Below are 20,761 nucleotides of genomic sequence, written 5' to 3' on the forward strand. Positions count from 1 at the left end.
CTTTCCGATGAAATTTGATGAATGAAGCAACATAAGACTGCAAACAATATACAATATACGTTTTTTCTAGAAATTGGTCAAAGTTTAAAAGTTTGATTTAGGTCAACTCTAAAAGTTGAAGCTTTTAGAGACAGAAAGAGTATATAGTTTGTCAAAGTTAAAAAAAAGTTAACTTTTTAGAAAATGAGAACGTTTTTTATTTTGAGACAGAGGAAGTATGTATATAGAATAGGTGTGGTCTTATTCCGTTAAAAAAACCAAAGTGGTATAATTATATATTATTCTGTAGTGTTTTTATTAGGTCAAAACTGGTGTGGACCAATTTTGAAACCAGCCTAGATCCAATTTAAATGTCATTAGAGATAATATTATAAAAAATTACTCTCTCTATTTTAAATTAGAAAATATTTTGATTTTTTTAGATACATAATTTTTACTATGCACTTAGATATACACTATATCTAGATCAACATACTAAAATCAATATATATAAGTTAATACAGAGAGAGTACAAAGCACAAAACAAACATATCATCTACTATTAAATTTAATGAATAGCCACATCGCTAAAAAAAAGAGAACTTCCCCAAACCTCCGTTCCTGAGCAATAACAATAAGAGATCGCATGAATTTTACATGAATCACGTAGAAATTTCATAGAAATAAGTTTATTTTTATAGAAAAATACATAAAATTTGAAGATAAATAAATTGCGCTCCAAAGAGGGCAAGTGGTTACCGTTAGCTCACTCTTCACTAAAATCCGATGCAGTGCCATCAAAATATATACTCCCTCCATCTCAAATTATAAGACATTTGATTTTTTTATCTCAAATTTGATTACTCGTCTTATTCAAAATATTTGTACAAACATATTCAAATTTAAGTTATTTTTGAAGAATTTTTGTTAATAAACCAAGCCACGATAAAATAAATGATATTCTACATAAATGTTTGAATATAAGACGAGTGATCAAATTGGTGTTAAAAAAATCAAACATCTTATAATTTAGGATGGATTGAGTACATCAATGATGGCTATTGGCTGCTCTGCTCCTAGACACGCTCTGTAATCTATACATCGCCGGCTGCTACATTGTCAGGTAATCCGGCAGGTTGTTTGGCGCGCCGACGACCCTCCCGCCGACGTCAGGGAACATCTCTTGGCCCGGCAGCGGCACCACCCTGCCGTCGGCTTGGACGTGCACCGGGTACCTCATCAGGTGCCCCTGCAGCGGCCCCTTGCCGTCGTCGTGGTCGGCCGCGTACCTCCTCCAGTTCCTCCTCGCTATCCCGTTCACCAGCTTGACGCAGCCCGGCGACTCCGGCCGCTGCACCTCCGCCCGCCGGACCGCCTCCTTCCCCAGGTGCTCCTCCCACAGCGACATCCTGTACGCGTGCACCTTCCCGCGCGGGGCGTCGCCGTCGGCGCCCGTGTGGTCCGGCTGGTACGCGCCGACGGCGATCTCCGTGTCACGCGACCCCGCCAGCGACCGCTGGTTGATGTTGGCGGAGCCGATGATGACGTACTCGTCGTCCACGATCATCCCCTTGGAGTGCACGTACACCATGAACCGCCGGTGCCGCCGCGCACGCGCCGCCGGCGCCGCGGAGCTCGTGCCGTCGTCGGGCGGATCCGCCCATTTATCGCGGTCGCCGCCGCCGGCGTCCTCCGCCGCCGGCTCCCGGTTGCCGAGGCAGTAGAAGTTGAGGTAGTCCGTCGGGTGGCCACTTTTCCCCTCCTCCATCGCCGCCGCGGCGACGACCCTGTACATCATCTCCATGGTCTGGTTCTGCCAGAAGAGGATCTCCTGTGCCGGACCGGAGCTCGGGTTGCCCTCCGGCCACATTGGCATGACCACGTACGCCGCGAACGGCTCGCCGGCGCGGATCTTGCTGGCGACCTTGAGCGCGATCTCCATGGGCACCAGGTTGCAGGCGCCGCTGTTCCGGTACGACGGCCAGGCGTAGGAGCCGCCGATGAAGTACTGGTTCTCCACGTACACGAACCGCTCCGCCGACCGGATCGCCGCCACGTACGCCGCGTGGATGCTCTGCTCCACCGCCAGGTTCTTGTCGCCGACCAGGTGGCGCCGGGACATCTCGGCACGCTCCCATGGACGCGGGAACCGCTTCACTGACCCGGCGTCCACGGAACGGAACACCTGCGCGTGCCACCGCTCCGGGTCGCCGTCCGGCACCACGTGCAGCGCAGGCTGGTCCCGCTCCTCGTCGTCGTTGTCGTCGTCGGCGGCGGCGTCGCCCCCGGCAGAGCGCCGCTTGGAGGGGCTGAGGATCCAGGGGATGCGCTCCAGCTTCAGCAGCGCGTCGTCCTTCCGGTGCGCCGCTTTGCCGCCGAACATCTCCCGCAGCTTGGTCGCCTTCCGCCACCGCTGCTCGAAGTTCTTGAGGACGTCGTACGCCGCCGGCCCGTCCAGCCGGCAGTGGAGGTCGTGCCATGGCTGACGCGGACCCTTGAGGTCCCCCTACGAACAAGGAGCAGATCATGGAGATCATGCATCATGGAGACATAGTCACCGTACGTAGGTTCGTTCATGGCGACGGAGCGAGCGAAGACGTACACCAAACAAGGGGTTGTAGACGTCGCCGTGGAAGACGGTGTTGAGGTCGCGGAAGAGCCGGTGGCTGGGTGTGTCGTAGCGGCCGCCGCAGAGGTCGAGGCCGCCGAGGAAGGCCGTGATCCGGCGTGTCGACTCGGACGCCGGCGTGTCGACGAGCACGCACTTCTGGTGGTGCGTGTACAGCGTCCCCACCACCTGCACGGCCGCAGCTGCACACGTCGCACTCAGTTTTCCTTCCGATCAATCAAAGTATTTTCAAAAGTATTTGTAAACAAAATATTTCAAATTTATGAGTTATTTCAAAGTATTTCTAATCAAAATATTTCAAATTTATGAGTTTACAAGTATTTTGTACAATAATACAATCTCGCTTGCCTTTTGTTTGACGAGGCCGAGCTTGCTGCTTGGGTAGCGCGGCGACAGCACGCAGATGACTGACGAGTGCTTGAAGAACTTCTTCGTCTCCTCGTCGCGCGTCTGCATCACTCCTCCCTGCACCATCAATCTAGGGCAAGTTTATTTTGCCCTTGAGGGCATATGACCTCACTCTTCTACCCATTGGATTCGCTTTGAGAAGTGTGCAAATACACATCTTGCTGAGTGTGTCTTATGATTTACAGACAAATTGTGTAAAAGTTTTTAGATTTCGGGTGTAACTAAACAAGGCCCAAATCCTATATATATATATATATATATATATATATATATATATATATATAGTTTTAGATGCTTTGAATTTGAATTTGAACACAAACGAACCGTCTTGACGAAGAAGTTGTCGTGGGAGGTCCTGTCGTCCCAGACGAGGAGCAGCACCCGGACGCCCTCCTGGGACTTGTACTTGAGCAGCTCGCCGAGGCTCATGTTCTCCACGGGCTCGCCGCCGAGCTCCTCCAGCTCGGCCGCCTTGGCCGCCATCTCCGGCGACATGGCCTCCCGGAGGAGCTGGACCCTGGTGTGCACGGACCACCCGGCCACGTAGACGAGGCGCTGCGCGCACAGCACCGCCATGCACAGGTCCTCCCAGCACCGCCCGGGCCGGAACCTGGGGCCGACGCCGTCCACCTCGCCGGGCGCCACGTGCGCGTCCTGGTACAGCCGCACGTCGCAGCCACGCCGCAGCGGGAAGTACGCCGGCACGCCGCCGGAGCGCTGTCGGGACGCCGCCGCAGCCGCGGGGACGAACGTGGCGGAGATGCGGATGGCGCTCCCACCACCGGGCTTGGGCGGGCCGCGGCGGCCGTCGGGGCGGTTCAGGTCGAGCCATTTAGACACGATGGGCGCGTCGGCGGCGGCGAGGACGGCGGCGGCGGGCAGCGAGGCGACGCCGATGAGGTCGGAGCCGAAAGGGTCGGCGTCCTTGACGTGGAACTCGAGGCCGGTGGCGGCGTGCGCGAGCGGGAGCAGGAAGCTGGCCTCCCACTTGGGCGCCTCCGAGTTGCGGTACACGAAGGTGCGCGCCACCGTCGTCTCGTGCGGCCCGGCCACCACCACCGCCGCGTAAGGGTCCGAGGTCGGGAGCAGGAGGTGCCCGTGCGGCTGGGGCTCGTGGCGGCGGCGGTGCAGCCGGCCGCGGAGATGGTGGTTGTGGGGGTGGGCGCGGTGATGAGCCCTGTCGTCGTCGTCGTCGGGCAGCGAGCGTGGGCGCGTCGACGGCGTCGTCATCCCCACCAGTGGTGGGCAGAGGCAGAGGCGGCGGAGGATGGTGGAGAGCAGGTCCATGTTGGGGAGGCCCCGCGCCTCGTGGATGGTGAGGTTGAGGTCGCCGTGCAGCCACAGCCACGCCGGCGAGCCGGAGCTGCCGTACGACATCGTCGATCGATCTGTGGTGCAGGCAGAGCAGGGGTTTGGAGTTTGGATCAGGATTCAGGAGTGTGGAATGCTCTTGTCGGTGCTGGCCGGCATTGTTGCAATGGAGCTCATGCATGGCCTCTCACGCCAGCTCGTGCCATCCATGCTAGCTTTTGTGTGAGAGAGCTAGTAGGTAGTCCGATCCTCGCGCAGAGAGCGTCATTCTGATTTTGTCGTGCGTTACACGGTGTGTTAAGTTAAAATTTTTGAAGTTTGATGAGGTAAAAAGAAAAACTCTCTCCATCCCAAATTAAAATTATAAGTCATTATATTCAATAATATTGGAGAGTCAATTTTGTCACACGTAAGATCCTTTGACTCTTCAGACAGCTTCTCACACAACTTTGACTTGTAATTTTTACTAGAGGGAGTATAAATATTTGTGATACCAAATGAGCACATTATAAAAAATGTTGTTTGTAGTGTACCTAATGATACTAATTGGGTGTCCTAAATATTGATGCATTTTTTTCTATAAACTCCGCTAAACTTATTTTTTTTTACTTCAGACAACTTTAGAAATCGATTTTTTCCAGGAGCAGAGCAATTACATAGATTTTGTTAAGTATCTAGATATATCATTATGTCTAGATAGATAAGAGTATTTTTTATAGCAATTCCCAAACGGCTTCTAAAGCTATTTCTAGACAACACCAACCAAACGGATCAAGCAAACCAAAACTCCACATCACGTGTAGTCCTGGATTTCACGCTTTGTAGGGCAGCAAGGTGAAGGAGAGATGAAAAAAAAAAAACTAGCTTCACTCGGCTTCATCCTTCGTCCTTGGGGGCTCGGGCATAAATTCCCTTCCTCCGTGTGTGCAGATGGCGAGCAAGGAAGCGTCGGGGAGGGCCAGAGCCAGAGCGTGGGGCCAGGGTGGAGCCTTTGGGGCGAGCCGAAGGACAGGAGGTGACGAGACGAGAGGATGTGTGTGGGTGTGTGAGGAAGAGAGGATGCATATGTGGTTCATGAGAAAAACAGGAATCGGGATAAGGTGGAGAGAGAAGTTGAAGGGAAGAGAGAATGATGAGAGAGAAAGAAGAGAAAGAAAGAGTATTTTAGAAATTTCATCTTTTTCAACAACTCGAAGAAGATATTTTACCAAACATTTTCTAACGAGTCAAAGCTAGAGCCAAAAAAAAGTTGAAGCTGTTTTGGCTAGAGCCGAAGCTCTAGCAAACATTCTCTAAATCTAGACAAGCCAAAATGACTTACAATTTAGAATAAAGAGTAAGAAAATAGCAACATTTACGCTATCAAACAAATATTATTGAATTCATCATGATATATTTTCTAATATATTTTATTTGATTTTGTATTGATAATCTTATCTATAAAGTTGATCAAATGTAAGAAAATTCGACTTAGCATAAAAGAAGAGAACATCACCCTTTGCGAGAGGGAGAGGCAGAACTAGTTAGGCCTCTTTTGGAAACTTTTTCTTGTTCTATCTTTGTGTTTTTATGTGAAATCAAACTGATTACTAAATCTATATGATTCCTGTCCTGTGTTCGGAAGCGAGAGAAGACAAGAGAGCACGAGGTGTGTGTGTGTGTGTGTGGGTGTGTGTGTGGAGGAAGTGGCGTGTGGCTTGTAAAAGGAGAGAATGAGAGAGTGAGAGAGTGAGGGGACGGGAGGCCCAGGAGGGAATGGAATGCGATTCTTGGCGTGTGTCCGGCCGTCATGCAGCACCTGCACGGCACACAGTGGTGGATTATGCTTTCCGCTAATGGCAACTTTCGGTTGTGAGCCCTGAAGTTAAAGGCATAAACAAAGCTTAATCTGCAATTAGCAAGTGGGAGACGTACTAGAAATGGACAGGGACTGAGATGATTTTTGTCTCAACACTTGTATTGTATTGAGATGAGCTCTATGCCGAGTGTCACATACTTTGCCTAGTGTTTTATGTCGGGCACTCGACAAAAGAGTGATTTACCGAGTGCCACCCTCGGCAAAGGCGAGTATACAGTTTGCCTAGTGCCAGATACTCTTTGCCGAGTGTTTTGGCCACAACACTCAACAAAGGACTGAGCTGGTGAAGGGTCGAGATGGCGGACTAGAGGGGGGTGAATAGTCTTTTCTAAAACTTATCGCGTCGGCTAACCGAAATAAGTGCGGAATTAAAACTATCGGTCTAGCCAAGACTAAACCCCTCTATCTAAGTTCTCTAACACCTTGTAAAAGATCCTAAACAAGCAAACAAGGTGCTACCTTAGCAAGAGCTCACCTAACCAATTCTAGGAGCAAGGTCACACAAACCTATGCCACTAGTACTTTGCAAGACGGGGGAGCTCCTACACAACTAGTAAGCAAAAGCACAAAGCTCCTAAGCTCACTAGCAAAGCTCAATAACAAGGCAACTAATGCCAAATTAGAGAGCGCAAAATACTTAGCTACACAAACTAAGCAATGTGACTAACAAGGTTACACAAACCAAATTAGTCACGCAAGGGAAGTACTTCTAGCTACACAAGCAAGAAGGTAACTAGCAAGCTACACAAGCTAACTAGTTACAAGAGCAACTACACAAGCACAAATATATGAATGTAAATACAAGCTTGTGTTAGGGACTTGCAAACCAACGGGAAGAACAAAGTTGACACGATGATTTTCTCCCGAGGTTCACTTGGTTGCCACCAAGTTACGTCCCCGTTGTGTCGACCAACACTTGGTGGTTCGGCGGCTAAGAGGTGTTACACGAACCTCGTCCCCACTAGGACACCGCAACAACCTACCCACAAGTGAGGTAGCTCAATGACACGCACGATCCAATAGAGTTGCTCTTCGCGATCCCCGCGGGGTGAGCACCGTACCCCTCACAATCTCTTCTCCGGAGCACCGCACAATCTCTTTGCGTGCTTCGACGGAGTCACAAGCCACCAAGCCGTCTAGGAGGTGGCAACCTCCAAGAGTAACAAGCACCACCGGCTTGCAACACGAACACCTAGTGCCACTCGATGCAATCTCTCAATGCAACGCACTAGAATCACTCACTCGCTATTGATTCGCACTCTTGCAAGCACAAGTGAGTTAGAGGCTTTCCTATCACTCCCCAAGCATGGACACTAAGTCCCAAGGGTGCTCAGCACCGACCAAGGCCGGCCACCACTTCTATTTATAGCCCCAAGGGCTAAACTAGCCGTTGCCCCTTCACTGGGTAAAACACGTGGGCACCGGACGCTCACAGGGAGCCACCGGACGCTCAACCCCCAGCGTCCGGTGCTCAGCTGACTGCCACGTGTCACTAGCCGTTTGAACTCGACCGTTGCCGCCAACGGCTACTGCGCACGCGCGCCTGCACAGCACCACCGGACGCTCAACTGCGTCACACCGGACGCGTTCGGTGCACACCGGACTCGTGCGCAGAGAGCTCCGCAAAGTCGCACGATCACCGGACGCAAGCCACCGGACGCACCCTCAGCGTCCGGTGCTCACCGGACTCATGTGCAGAGAGGGTCGCCAAACCGCCCGCACACCGGACGCTGAGCACCGGACTCTCTCCGGTGCGTCCGGTGCACACCTGCGCCACAGACACCACACCACACAGACACCACACCTGCGCCACAGACACCACACTCTCTCTGGTGCCTCTGCACTTAGCGTCCGGTGAGCGAGAAACACTCCCGCGACTTCTCCAAAATTCTCACCGGCGCAATAGAAAATAAACACTTATTTTTCTCAAAAGCGCCGAATCCCGCCGAGCTTGCTCGGCGGGAGGGAGAGAGAAGTCCACACCTCTCTCTACCCTAGGAACTCCACCTCCTTTGTAAATGTGTCAACACCACCAAGTGTACACCACCATGTGCATGTGTGTTAGCATTTCACAAACATTTTCACCAAAGGAGTTAGCTTCTCAAACTTGCCACGCCACTCGATCCTAACACGTATGCAAAGTTAGATCGCTCAAGTGGCACTAGATGACCGATATGCAAACAAGTTTGCCCCTCTTGATAGTACGGCCATCTATCCTAAATCCGGTCATAAACTTCTCTACACACCTATGACCGGTGAAATGGAAAAGCCCTAGGTTATACCTTTGCCTTGCGCTTTCCATTTCATCTCCTCCAATGTTGATGCAACACATGCACCAACCAATCACCAAATGATATGATCCACTTCATATCATCACGTGACCGTATTGGTTCATCGATCTTGACCTCACTTGCTCTTCACCGTTGCCTCGGTCCATCGGCGCCAAGTCTTGCTCAAGCTTCACCGTCACACGCGGTCCCTCGCTTCAAAGCCTCCGACTTGCCCTTCACTCTTGCAACCGGTCCATCAAGCCAAGCCTCATCTTGATCTTCTCCACCTTGGTCACATGACTCCATGTCATGTCTCATATGCAATGAGCTCCTTCATCATCACATAATCACCTGTGGACTAATCTCCTATGTATCTCACATAAACACTATTAGTCCACCTAAGTTGTCACTCAATTACCAAAACCAAATAAGGACCTTTCAGCTGGGCACCTGGGAAAGATGGTTTGCTGAGTGTCCAGGCCAGGACACTAGGCAAACCCGATGGCTTTGCCGAGTGTCCAGGCTAGGACATTAGGCAAACCTTGCTGCTTTGCCGAGTGTCCTGTCCCGGACACTAGGCAAACCTAAGACTTTTTTTAAAATATCTTTGCCGAGTGTTGGGCCTCATACACTTGGCAAACCACCTCTGTTAGGTTGGCCGTGACGACTACTTTTGTTTGCCGAGTGTCAAACGGGCACTCGGCAAAGACTTTGTCGAGTGCCCGAAAAAGACACTTGGCAAAGCCTACTTTGCCGTTATGCCGTCTCGGCTTTACCGAGTGCGGCACTGGGCAACCGGTTTGCCGAGTGTTTTTTATCACTTGCCGAGTGCCCTGAACACTAGGCAAAACACGAGATTCCAATAGTGGTAGCTTGCCCGGTCTCTGTAGTACCCAGGCGGCATAATATCCTTCTATTGTTAAAAATTGTTATTATCAAATTTGTACTTTTTTATTCGACTATGGCCTTGTTTAGATCCAAAATATTTTTGGATTTTGACACTGTAGCACTTTTGTTTTTATTTGACAAACATTATCCAATTATGGAGCAACTAGGCTTAAAAGATTCGTCTCGTGATTTACAGGTAAACTGTGCAATTAATTATCTTTTTATCTATATTTAATGTTTCATGCATGTGTCGCAAAATTCGATGTGACGGGGAATCTTGTAAAGTTTTGGGTTTTTGAGTGTATCTAAACAAGCCCTATAGTGCACGTTTTAGGGCCTATTCTTTAAACATGGTATTAGATTGATCGTCAAGAGAAAAAGGGTCATCATTCCTTGCTTCTCCACCCCAACCCCCCCCCCCGCGCGCGTGTTCTACAAGTAAGCCGGAGTCAAGGAGGACATCAGTATAAATCGGTAATTACAGGAAAAGTCTCCTCTCCAATTGCACGTAGCTATATGTTTGTTTCGTCTTTTTGTTGGCTTCTACCATCAGAAGTTAGAAACTAAAACAAACAGTCTACCTATTGAGCTGGTCTTTCAAAAACTGAAAAAAGCTTCTAGGGGAAATAAACTACTCCCCCTTGTTCTGAAATAATCGATTTCTAGAATCTGTGTCGGTCAAACTTTTTAAGTTTGACTAATTTTATAGAAAAGAACGTCAATTAGAATGATACTAATTTGGTAATATAAATTTTAGCATGATACTAATTTGGTAATATATTCTATGATAAATATCTATGACGTAAAATGAGCATGTTATGAAAATATATTCTATTATAAATCTAATGATACTAATTTGGTAATATAAATTTTAGCGTTCTTTTTTCAAGAAATTCAATTAAAGTTTAAAAAGTTTGATTTAATACAACTCTAGAAATTGATTCTTTCAGGATAGGGGAGTAAAAACTAAAACCTACACTGACCAGAGCTTTTCTAGTTTTTGGTGTGCTAAAAATTTATTATGAATATCTTTCAATCAAAAGCTGCAGCTCAAACAAATAGACCTTATTAATAAGTAAGTCCTGAATACTAACATTTTTTTTTTGAAAGCAATGAAAAACTAACAGTTAGTCAGAAGAGTAGAGGCCACCATACGTTATTTTATATAATGGCAGTGATGTGTAGTATAGGAGCCCCTATGACAAGTTGTCAATTGGGAGCCATCTAGGTGTCTGACTTGGAGTCATACGGAGAGAGAGAAATGAGAGGGATCGGATTTTAAAAGATTTTGATAAAACGGAGGAGACCAGATTTAACTAGATCCGATGATATTTTGGTTCCAAGACTATGTTCTTTTTTGAAAATGGAAGTTTATATTAAATCAAAGAGCAGCACATCGAGTTGATACACAGACTAGTTCCAAAACTACCTGTTGATTTTAAAACTTGATAGTAATATTATCATTGTCCGGGGGATGTTCTGGGGGATGTTTTTTTTCTCCCAGTAAAGTTCATGTGAAACCGTACGTAGGGTGCCAACAATATTCCTTTGGATTTCCTAAGGTGCGTTTCCTGCAAACTAAAGATGTCTACAAACTAAATATTTCTATAGTACAAATTCCTTAGGATTACTGAATCCTTCGGCAGGACTTCTAGAGAAACACCAAACTGAACAATTGACTTGCAGATAACCCAACCAATATGTCCATTGTCCAGCCCATTTTTTTTCTTTCCAAGGCAACAACCAGGGGAGAGGATCCCAACTGAAATTTTCATTCAAACTTGGTGGTATAACTAGTATAGTTTACAATGTAACGCACGGACAGAGCCCACCTTTATTCATGTTGCATGTACAAAATCATGTGCAAACCAAATGGAAACATTGCAAACTGTAAAACTTAATGAACATTGAATCCTCAAAAGTACGTGAAGAGCGCTTACTTTTAATAAGTATATAAAGGGCCAACGGCCTTTCTGCTTTTGGACTAATCTTCTCCACTTAATTCTGATCTCTGTTTTGACAGGTTTTTCGTGTCATTGTAGCCCAGTTCACAGCCACTTGCACGTAAACCCAGTCATACATGTGGTCCGTAAATGAGAAGCAAATGATTCTCCATTTTCTCTTGAACAAGAGGGCAATGAAGACTATCCAAAGACCCATAACACATCCTATGCCCATGCCGAGGTATAAGGAAACTTCTTTCTCTTCAGGGCCACTCGGAGCCGTGTCAGTTGCTGAACAATTGTTGGGGAGAGGTGGACCGCAGAGACCTGGGTTGCCAATATAGCTGGATGCCTGGTTCTCCAGAGTTCTCAGTTGATTCCCAGATGGTATCTGCCCAGTTAAATCATTATAGGACAAGTTCAAGCTGACCAGTGATGTTAGGTCAGACAAACTGTTAGGGATTTCACCAGAGAGCTCATTATGAGATAGATCAAAAGATTCTAGCGCAAGTAGTCCCCCAATACTTGAGGGGATTCTGCTGCTGAGATGATTCCATGACAAGTTCAAGTTTCTCAGTGCAATGAGCAGCCCAACTTCTTCAGGTATTTGCCCTGTTAAACTGTTGCAAGACAAATCAATGCTTACCATGTAAGCAATTCCACTTGCAAATTCAAGCTGTTGACCTTTGGTGACCACTAATAAACTATCAGTTCGTACAGGTCTGTACAGGAAAACACCAACAAATCCAGTGTTGGTAACACTGAAAAGTGCACTATTGTTATTGGGAGTATGAGCCATAGCTTCCAGGTTTCCAAGTGACAGTGGTATGTTCCCTGTGAAGTTGTTACATGCAAGGTCTAGATATTGAAGCCCCTTCATCCTAGTGATTTGGATGGGAATGCCACCAGAAAACATATTTGAGCGTAGCCGTAAAAACGACAAATCCGATGAAATTTCCCCAATCCATGATGGTATGCTCCCAGAAAATTTATTGTATGCTAGATCAAGAAATTTTAACTGTTTACAACTCTGAAGAAACAAAGGGAATGTTCCTGAAAGGTTGTTGCTATTCAAGTTGAGCAACTGAATAGTTGATGCTTCAGACCCATGAAGGCAATTGGGCAATGTCTCGTTTAGTAGGTTTTCTGATAGGTCCAGAAATTTCAACTGTTGCAACTGAAGCAAGGAGCAAGGAATGGTTCCAGAAATCGAATTATTGAAGAGAAGTAGTGTTCCCAGCATTGGTGCCCCAATATCCGATGGCAGTTTGCCTGATATATTGTTTTCAGAGAGGTCTAAGTAGTATAGATTGTTTGGAAGTTTAGGAATCGGGCCAACAAGTTGGTTAGAACTGATGTCCAATGAAGATACTCTCAAACTGCCGAAATATGTGGGAAGCCTGCCAACAAGCTGATTTCTTGACAAATCCAAAACACTGATAGTACTTAAAGTCGCAGTCCAAAACTCATCAGGTATGTAATCATTTATGCTTGTGTTTGAAATATCTAGTGTGTTAATTGGCTGACTGCTGAGCCATGCTGGAAATTGAGGCCCTAGCACACAAGAGCTAAAGCCAGCTGAAATTAATCTGAATGGGGTGTTCCATGTATTCTCTACCCGCAAAGTCAAGGAATTATCAGATATCCAGAGATGTTGTAGAGAAGACATATTTGTAAAATGATCTTCAGTGATTATACCCTGCAGGTTATTTGAGCTTAGCCACAGCTCTTCCAAATTTATGAGTTTCCGTATTGCAACAGGTATATCTCCTGACAGATGATTGTGTTGGATCCAAAGACTTGTCAAACTGCTAAACTCCCCAATCAGAGGTGGCAAGCTCCCTGTCAAATTGTTATAATTCAAGAAGAGTTGTTGCAACCCTTGCTTTGGCAACCTACGCAGTAGTTCTGCTATGTCCATGCTGATGAAGTTCTTCGATAGTTGCAGGGTTTGTATTTTCTTTAGAGTCCCTATGGTGGATGGCAAAGGGCCAGTGATGCTGTTATTGTAAAGATTCAAATATTGTAGGGAGGTCAAGTTACCAATTGTGTCAGGGATAGGACCTTGGATTCCGCTGTCATAAGCCCAAAAGATTCCAGAACAAGTTCTTGGCTCCAAGAGACGAATAAAATGAGTTGGAACGGAGATAGAGGTTTTCAAGGGATGTTAGGTTGACATGCAACGGGGCAGGAATGATGTTCTGAAGTCCACAGGAACTTAGATCAAGGTCCGACAGAGATGAAAGCATGTTGATGGCATGAGCCCAATCGATGACTGTGCTGAGGTTCACCCCATACATACTGAGTGACTGTAGCTTGCCAAGGCGTGTCACCCAGGCAAGATCAGTGGCGTACAAACTTTGTGAAGTTTCTTCGTTGTATATAGTAAGCTCAAGCAAATTTGAGAGGTTGCCTAGGTGCGGAGGGATTCGCCCACCGAAATTTGAATAGCTAAGGTCAAGATACATCAAGCTTCTGATGGCACCGATGAGCTCTGGGATTGGTCTACCACCAAAGTTGTTCCAGGAGAGGTCCAATTTCTGTAAGTGTCGTAAAGAAAGCAAGGACGAGCTCACCTCGCCTCCTATGGTTCCCAGTCCCACAGACTGTTTGGCGTCAGGATCCTTGCTGTTGATCTGGAGCTGGATGACATGGCCGGTTCGGTTGCTGCACTGAATGCCACTCCACCGGCAGCAGTCTTGCCCTGCTTGCCAAGACGACAGGTAGTTGCCCGGATCTGTGAGGCCAGCTTTGAGGACAAGCAGGGCATCACGCTCTCGGGGGATGCAGAGAGTGCTTGGTGGGAGTGCAGGTGCAGGTGCAGGCGCTGCTGGGGCTGATGAGCTTTGCTGGGCAACGACGAGGAGGCAACACATGGAAAGAATTATTACTGTAACTTGGATCAAGTGCCTGGCCATTTTTGGATTGCGCACAGCCATGGCCATGGGCTAGCTTCCTCTGGGGTCTATCTATCTTCCTTTCTATCAGGAGAGTTTCAATTAGTCTTTAATTTGCAGGTATGTGTTTCTTCATGCATTGAGGCAGAAACTGAGGATAGGTGGTGGGGGGTATATGTAGTTGAACCAGTCATTCCTTTTTTTTCTTTTTGATGAAACAGGAAGGGAAAACACCCCTACTGATGTAGCAATGTGGCCACCAGTGATTTAAGTTCAAGTATAAAATACACCGGCAGATCTTAAACTTGGCCAAGAGTGTCGTATAGACAGGGGCGAAGCTACATAGATGACAGTGGGTGCAGATGCACCACCCAAAATTTATGAAAACAATAGATTTTTGTAAAGTTTCATCATATATGTACCCCGTATAATACAAATCTATACACCCACAAGGCAAGTGCACCACCATCTAATTTGCTCTAGCACTGCGTATAGATCTCTAAAGTCTAAACTCCCAAAATACACGTCATGGTCACTAAAGTTTCTTTTGACTCGGCTAATTCCATGCCGTGTTCTTATTGTATAATGACCGAAGAAAACAGACAATGTCTGCAAGAAATGGCCCCTTCTTGACGTGGTTGACGAAAAGATTCAAGAAGAAATTTCTTCTCAATCAATTGATGCCGATTGTGCTTTTTATGTGGATGCAACTTCATACCCAACTTTATGTGCATGGACTTCGATAGTGCCTAGACTATTCTAGACCATGAATGTTGCCAAATTTTCTTTATGTACTTATTGCCCTCACACTATGAGTCCAGTGCGGTCTTTGTCAGTTTCCAACGAACGACACCAGCAATTACTCGGAAGCACCCGGAATTCCAACCGGATGTCAGATCCTTTGACAAACTTTATGTACTTATTGCCCTCACACTATGAGTCCAGTGCGGTCTTTGTCAGTTTCCAACTGACGACACCAGCAATTACTCGGAAGCACCCGGAATTCCAACCGGATGTCAGATCCTTTGACAAAGTTTGGCTTATTTCTATATAGGGGGTGTTTAGTTCCTATTTCTTTTTTTTAAAAAAAATTGGATTTTAGTCTATCATTTTATAAAATAAAACTAAACATCATGTAAAAAAATTGACAAAACGATAGTTATTTTCCATTTTGGATTTTGGCCTCGACGGGCAAAAAAAACCCAAAATGAGCCTCAAGAGGTTTTATGACAACAATAAATTCTGTATTTTGAATGGAACTAAATATGACCCTGAAAATTTTGGCATTTTGCATTTCATCACTTCAAAGTAGTCGGCATTTTGTATTTTGGATTCTATGAGGAACTAAACACCCCATAGATATAGGGGGGATTTTTTAGAATTGCTTTAGTGCACGTCTTTTGGAAATTTGTACGCGTAAAGCAAGTCAGCAGTAATTATATATTTATGTCGGTGGTTTGCAACGGAATCCATAAACATGTCATCGCTAACTAAATAGTTGATTTTCGATGTGATCTTAGCTTGGATGTTTAAAAGAAATACGACGCACATGATTGATTTTTGATATTTTTTTTTCAGAGGTCGTTTTATGTCTTATTATTGCCATGTCATAAAAATGCCTATGACTAATAATATAAATAAAATTCACATGAAATTCTCACTAAGACTGACCTTAGTAGACAGTGAGAGACAAGTCGCTCATTAAAAATTGCTAGTCGGGTTTGCGTACATGTATAAGTGTACGTACATGTCGAGCGTCTATATTTATACTCGTGTAATTCAAAAAAAAATGTTACAGTTATTTTTGACCAATGGTAAAAAAAAAACAAGAAACAAACAAAACAGAAATGACGGCTGCCCTAATGAGGATGAGGTTCTCTCGTCGGCCCAGCCGCCATAGTTGGCGATGGCCCCGGCCCGATAATTTGGTGCGCTTTATTATCTGGTTGTGTGGTGTTGTGGTTTACTCCGTTCTTTGCGCTTATTATATAGAGCTAGGATCTGGGAGGTACCATTTGGAAGCGGATCACGACGTACGTCTTGTTGGCATGGCATAAAAATATTTTAGACCGTATCAGAATGATACGAATACGAGGGCCGTGCCGTGTCTAGAATGCAGGGAACACGAAACCCACGTCCTTGTGACATCATGAGGGGAGAGCCATATGAGCAGATAGACTCGCTAGCTAAGGCTGCTCTACTCTGATTTGCATGTAGTGCTGGTACTACAGCAAGAAAACCCTAAAGCCAAAAAAAAGATAATCTAAATCTAAAAGTGGAGAAAGAACTGAAAAGCTTGAAGCCAAAAGAAGTGTACTGCTGGCACCACAGAAAGAACTGAAAATCCTGAAGTCAGTTTTTTTAGAAGAAATCAAAATTAAAAAAAAATAGAGGAAGAAGTGAAACGGGAAGGGGAAAAATCTAAATAAAAAATAGAGGAAGAAACTGAAAATCTTGAAGTCAGCTTTTTTAGAAGAAATCAAAATTTTAAAAAAAAAATAGAGGAAGAAGTGAAACGGGAAGGGGAAAAATCTAAATAAAAAGTAGAGGAAGAAACTGAAAATCCTGAAGTCAGTTTTTTTAGAAGAAATCAAAATTAAAAAAAATAGAGGAAGAAGTGAAACGGGAAGGGGAAAAATCTAAATAAAAAATAGAGGAAGAAGTGAAATCTAAATAAAAAATAGAGGAAGAAGTGAAAAGGGACGGAAAAAAATATCAGAAATTGGAGATGCGGGGTATCGATCCCCGTACCTCTCGCATGCTAAGCGAGCGCTCTACCATCTGAGCTACATCCCCAGATTTGTTAATGGTACAAGTAACACACTACTTGAACGTAGAAACAACATCAGCAGTCAATTTGTTCTTCATGCATTGCAACACCGTCCAGTCAATTGGTGTCAGCTATAGAAGACTCCGGCTCCGGTGGCCGGGCCGCTGCCATTGCCACCGCGCGTATGACCACTGTGTCCCGGCACTACTTCGGCGGCAGCGCGTCCAAGCACCCCCACAACGACCTTCTAGGTGGCGGTTGCCTTGCTGCTGCTGGTGCCCTATGGAGTCCAGGAACCCAGTCAAAATGCTTATTACTGATACAAGAGTTGGTAGGAACACAAAGGCCCTGGTTGCTGGTGTGTCTGAAAGAGCATCTAGGCATCCAGATGCTATATATGGCTTCTGTCTGCCATGCAGTGAACTCTATTAGTGAAGAGCTTTCAAAGCATTGTTGAGTTAGCGGCCGAGGATGAAATAGCCATCACCTCTAACGAGGATAAGCTAGCAGAGCTTATGGAGATGAACCAAGGTTTGCTTCAGTGCCTGGGAGTCAACATTCTTCTATAAAAACTGTGCTGCGAAGCACTCTGAAATATAGCCTGGTTTCAAAGCTAACTGGAGCTGGTGGCGGTGCATGGCTGTGTGTTGACTCTAATGCCGACATGTATCCTTCTTTTTTATATCCCCTAATTGCATCTTTTCCTTCATGGTTTTATACAAAATAAACACCATACAACTTAGCGTGTGATTTCTGTTAATCTTTAACATTTCAACTCAAAGCTTTTCAGAAATCTGGGCCTTATATGCATTAATAAAGAATCTTACAGGATAGGAACTTCAGAACTACAATGGCCTGTCTTGTACACCCTCTGTTTAAAATCGTAGACCTTTGTCGTAAGACAAATTTCTTTAACTTGGAATGGACAGCTCATTACTTAATACTCCCTTCATCCAATTTATAAGTCATTCCAATAATCTTGTAAAGTTTGACGCCACGGTGACAATGACACCACGGACAGCCAATTGAGCTTCAAAAAATGCGACCCATCGTCGCTTCACCAGGCACCAGCGCGTCCCCTAGCTCATCACGAGTCAACTGCTTGGACCTGTCACGAGGCAACTGCATGGAAGGCGGCGGCGGCGGCGGTGACCGGGCCGCTGCCACGCCCACGCGTATGACCACCGTATCGCGGCACTACTTCGGAGGCAGTGCGTCCGAGCGCCACCACGACCTCCGGGTCGACATCATCGAGGTACCGTACCCGCAGCCTGCCATCTCGTCCCTCTCCAGTCTCCACGCTCGCGTCGCATAGCTAGCCGAGAGCCACAGCTCCGCTCATATCTCATATGCTGGGGCCTGGGGCCGATCGTTTCGTCCGGACTGTCCTTACGACGTCTTTAAACCTCGATCGCGTCTAGGAGGTTGCCATTGCTGGTGGGCGGTGGCTGAAGGAATGCCCAGCAAGTGCTTGATAAATTGCTGCTAAGCCGCTTGCTGCCTGGTGGTGCTACACGAAGCACGCGCCCTTGCTTTGGATTCTTTAGTTTTTACCCATGCTTCTCTTGCTGTGCTCTTGTGTCCTGACTTCCTTTTGGTTGGGTTTACATACAGAACATCGAAGAGGACTACGGCATGTTTGTCTGGCCATGCAGTGTCATTCTTGCAGAGTATGTCTGGCAGCAGAGATCACGGTTCTCTGCTTCCAGAGTTGTTGAGGTACTACTACTTCCCATCTTTGTGTTTGTTCAACTTCCCATCCACCAGTCACCAACATTGTCCACTTGCTATTGTCACCAAGTGTAAATGGCAGTTCACTCTTCACTGAAAAACTTAGCTCAATACTTGCTCGTATGTCCCAAGGCCTTGGTATTATTCTCAATGTCTGAGGCTGAAAAATCCTCTCTTTATGGAATCCGGCATTCCTATTCACGTACATTATTGTTGGACGGAACAATACTACAGTTATGCTCTTATCTAATTTTTGCACGTATCATTTGCAGCTTGGTGCGGGAACCTCACTGCCGGGATTAGTAGCTGCAAAGGTTGGAGCAGATGTAACACTAACAGACATTGCACAGAATACAGAAGTGAATTCCAATTCCAATCCATCTTAGGAATCCTTATCATTTCATCCTTGTCAGAGCTTCAGTATGGTTAATTTGCTCCTTGTTTTTACTGACTATAGGTACTAAACAACATCAGAAGCATATGTGCTCTCAATAACGCCAGTTGTACTGTATGGTTTGATTTCACATACAGAGATTTACATGTTGCATCCCATGGAATTCAGAGAGCTTATCTTCGCAAAAACAAAAAAGAAAAAAAGAAGAATTCAGAGAGCTTAGGGTTAATCCATAACCATGCAGGTTTCAGGACTTACATGGGGAGACTGGGATGAAACGGTATTTGATTTACGTCCTGACATTATTCTTGGAGCTGATGTACTTTATGACTCATCAAGTGAGCTACCATTCTACTCTACCGTTTTCAGTCTATTACTGCTATTTCTTAAATGTGGATGATCATTTGTGTCCCATCCATTCACTGAATACCTACCTATTTCCATTTGTATTTGTCATCATTTTGGCTGACTGACATACCACTGCATCTATTTTGGCAAGATTTTGATGATCTGTTCGCCACGGTGACCTTTCTTCTCGAAAATTCTTCTGGGGCGGTTTTCATAACCACATACCACAACCGCAGGTACCAACGAATCATTTCATCCCTGTTGCACTTGGAAGAAGTGTGGCAAGCAAAAATTTTGATGAATCAGTTTCATTTCTCTACGCAGTGGTCATCATCTGATTGAGTTTTTGATGGTCAAGTGGGGCTTGAAGTGTTTGAAACTCCTGGATGGTTTCTCCTTCCTCCCACCATGCAAGGCTGCTTCACTTCAGGGGAATATTCAGCTTGTTGAAATCACGCTTGACAAGGAAAAACATAAATGACCCTGGGGTGAGGTGAGGGAGCTTATTTCATGGGTCAGAAAATCTGCAAGCGTATGTGATTCAGAATGATTTATGCTTCGTGGGTTACACGTTTTACAGGAGTTGATGAAAAGCACATAGAAATAAAATGCCATATTTGGTCCTCTGCATACATGATGTAGCGAGCGGCTCCATGTCAATTCATCCATTTGGACTGTCATCACAAGGATTTTCTTTTTAATTTTAAAGAAGTCATCGGTTCGTTCTAACTGCGAAAAAAATGTAGATTGCCTAAAAAACGTGCAGAGATGCCCATCTGTTTATTCATGTGTTCGATGAGCTAAACACATATTTTTGCAGAACGAGCTTTTCTCAGCTTTTTTCAAAACCATCTTTCTTTCTTTTTTCTTTTTCTTTTTTGCAAGAATTCCTTCTTTTTATGATGAAACCTTACAGGCTGAGTGAACAATATAGGTTGTTTGAAGTTTTCACCATTTACTGTTGTTAGTGCACACAATTTCCAGCGTTGTCTCTCTTGCACAGGAATGGAAGTAACTTGCAAACAGTGGCGAATCCAGCTCGAGAAATGACCTAGAACTTATGCTATAAAATTTTGGTGAACCAATGGCGACATAAGCCAACAAATTCCTTAAGTTGCTTAGGCAACATAATAATTTGACCAATATTGAAGTTTTCAGCATATATTTTCCACATCAAAATTAGAGAAGTTTGTTCCTTAAATTAAGAGAAGCCATACATACTAATACTAATAGTTCTAAACTGACTTTACCAAATCATTCGATGATTCATCCTTAATCAAATTTTAAACAATTAGCTTTGTGAAAAAGTCAAATAAAAAATGAAAATACCTACAA

The 20,761-nt window shown here is 45.5% G+C and overlaps 2 protein-coding genes, 1 non-coding gene and 1 pseudogene across 6 annotated transcripts; 1 reads left to right on the top strand and 3 right to left on the bottom strand.

Annotated features, from left to right (window-relative positions):
• On the bottom strand, window positions 984–4,516 carry LOC8068245 (phospholipase D delta). Its single transcript, XM_021460297.1, has 4 exons — window positions 3,341–4,516; window positions 2,957–3,073; window positions 2,582–2,776; window positions 984–2,485 (listed from the first exon to the last, which is right to left on the bottom strand). The coding sequence occupies exons 1-4, from the start codon at window positions 4,391–4,393 to the stop codon at window positions 1,091–1,093; spliced, it is 2,760 nt and encodes a 919-aa protein (XP_021315972.1). The 5' UTR covers window positions 4,394–4,516; the 3' UTR covers window positions 984–1,090.
• LOC8068246 lies at window positions 11,097–14,456 on the bottom strand (annotated as a pseudogene).
• TRNAA-AGC lies at window positions 16,907–16,979 on the bottom strand. Its single transcript has one exon. It is a non-coding gene; the product is annotated as a tRNA-Ala (tRNA).
• On the top strand, window positions 17,949–20,213 carry LOC8068247 (methyltransferase-like protein 23). 4 transcript variants are annotated; one of them, XM_021458891.1, is made up of 8 exons: window positions 17,960–18,208; window positions 18,568–18,672; window positions 18,957–19,043; window positions 19,142–19,192; window positions 19,323–19,416; window positions 19,578–19,662; window positions 19,751–19,919; window positions 20,007–20,213. In XM_021458891.1, the coding sequence occupies exons 1-7, from the start codon at window positions 17,993–17,995 to the stop codon at window positions 19,905–19,907; spliced, it is 795 nt and encodes a 264-aa protein (XP_021314566.1). In that variant the 5' UTR covers window positions 17,960–17,992; the 3' UTR covers window positions 19,908–19,919; window positions 20,007–20,213. The 4 variants fall into 4 exon arrangements, with proteins under 4 accessions (XP_021314565.1, XP_002451411.2, XP_021314566.1 ...); XM_021458890.1 differs by having other exon boundaries at window positions 17,949–18,208; window positions 19,751–20,213; XM_002451366.2 differs by having other exon boundaries at window positions 17,959–18,208; window positions 18,957–18,998; window positions 19,751–20,213.

This window comes from Sorghum bicolor, chromosome 4 (genome assembly GCF_000003195.3).
Source record: "Sorghum bicolor cultivar BTx623 chromosome 4, Sorghum_bicolor_NCBIv3, whole genome shotgun sequence".
NCBI classification, from domain to species: domain Eukaryota; kingdom Viridiplantae; phylum Streptophyta; class Magnoliopsida; order Poales; family Poaceae; genus Sorghum; species Sorghum bicolor.

What these genes read in the sequence shown, in the direction of transcription:
- LOC8068245 (XM_021460297.1), bottom strand. Translation starts at nt 4,393, where the DNA reads ATGTCGTACGGCAGCTCCGGCTCGCCGGCGTGGCTGTGGCTGCACGGC. An exon ending in ACAACTTCTTCGTCAAGACG is followed by an intron (nt 3,074 to 3,340) that starts GTTCGTTTGTGT and finishes TTGATGGTGCAG; the next exon opens with GGAGGAGTGATGCAGACGCG. An exon ending in TCTACAACCCCTTGTTTGGT is followed by an intron (nt 2,486 to 2,581) that starts GTACGTCTTCGC and finishes CCTTGTTCGTAG; the next exon opens with GGGGACCTCAAGGGTCCGCG.
- LOC8068247 (XM_021458890.1), top strand. Translation starts at nt 17,993, where the DNA reads ATGCGACCCATCGTCGCTTCACCAGGCACCAGCGCGTCCCCTAGCTCA. An exon ending in ACATTGCACAGAATACAGAA is followed by an intron (nt 19,044 to 19,141) that starts GTGAATTCCAAT and finishes TACTGACTATAG; the next exon opens with GTACTAAACAACATCAGAAG. An exon ending in TGTACTTTATGACTCATCAA is followed by an intron (nt 19,417 to 19,577) that starts GTGAGCTACCAT and finishes TATTTTGGCAAG; the next exon opens with ATTTTGATGATCTGTTCGCC.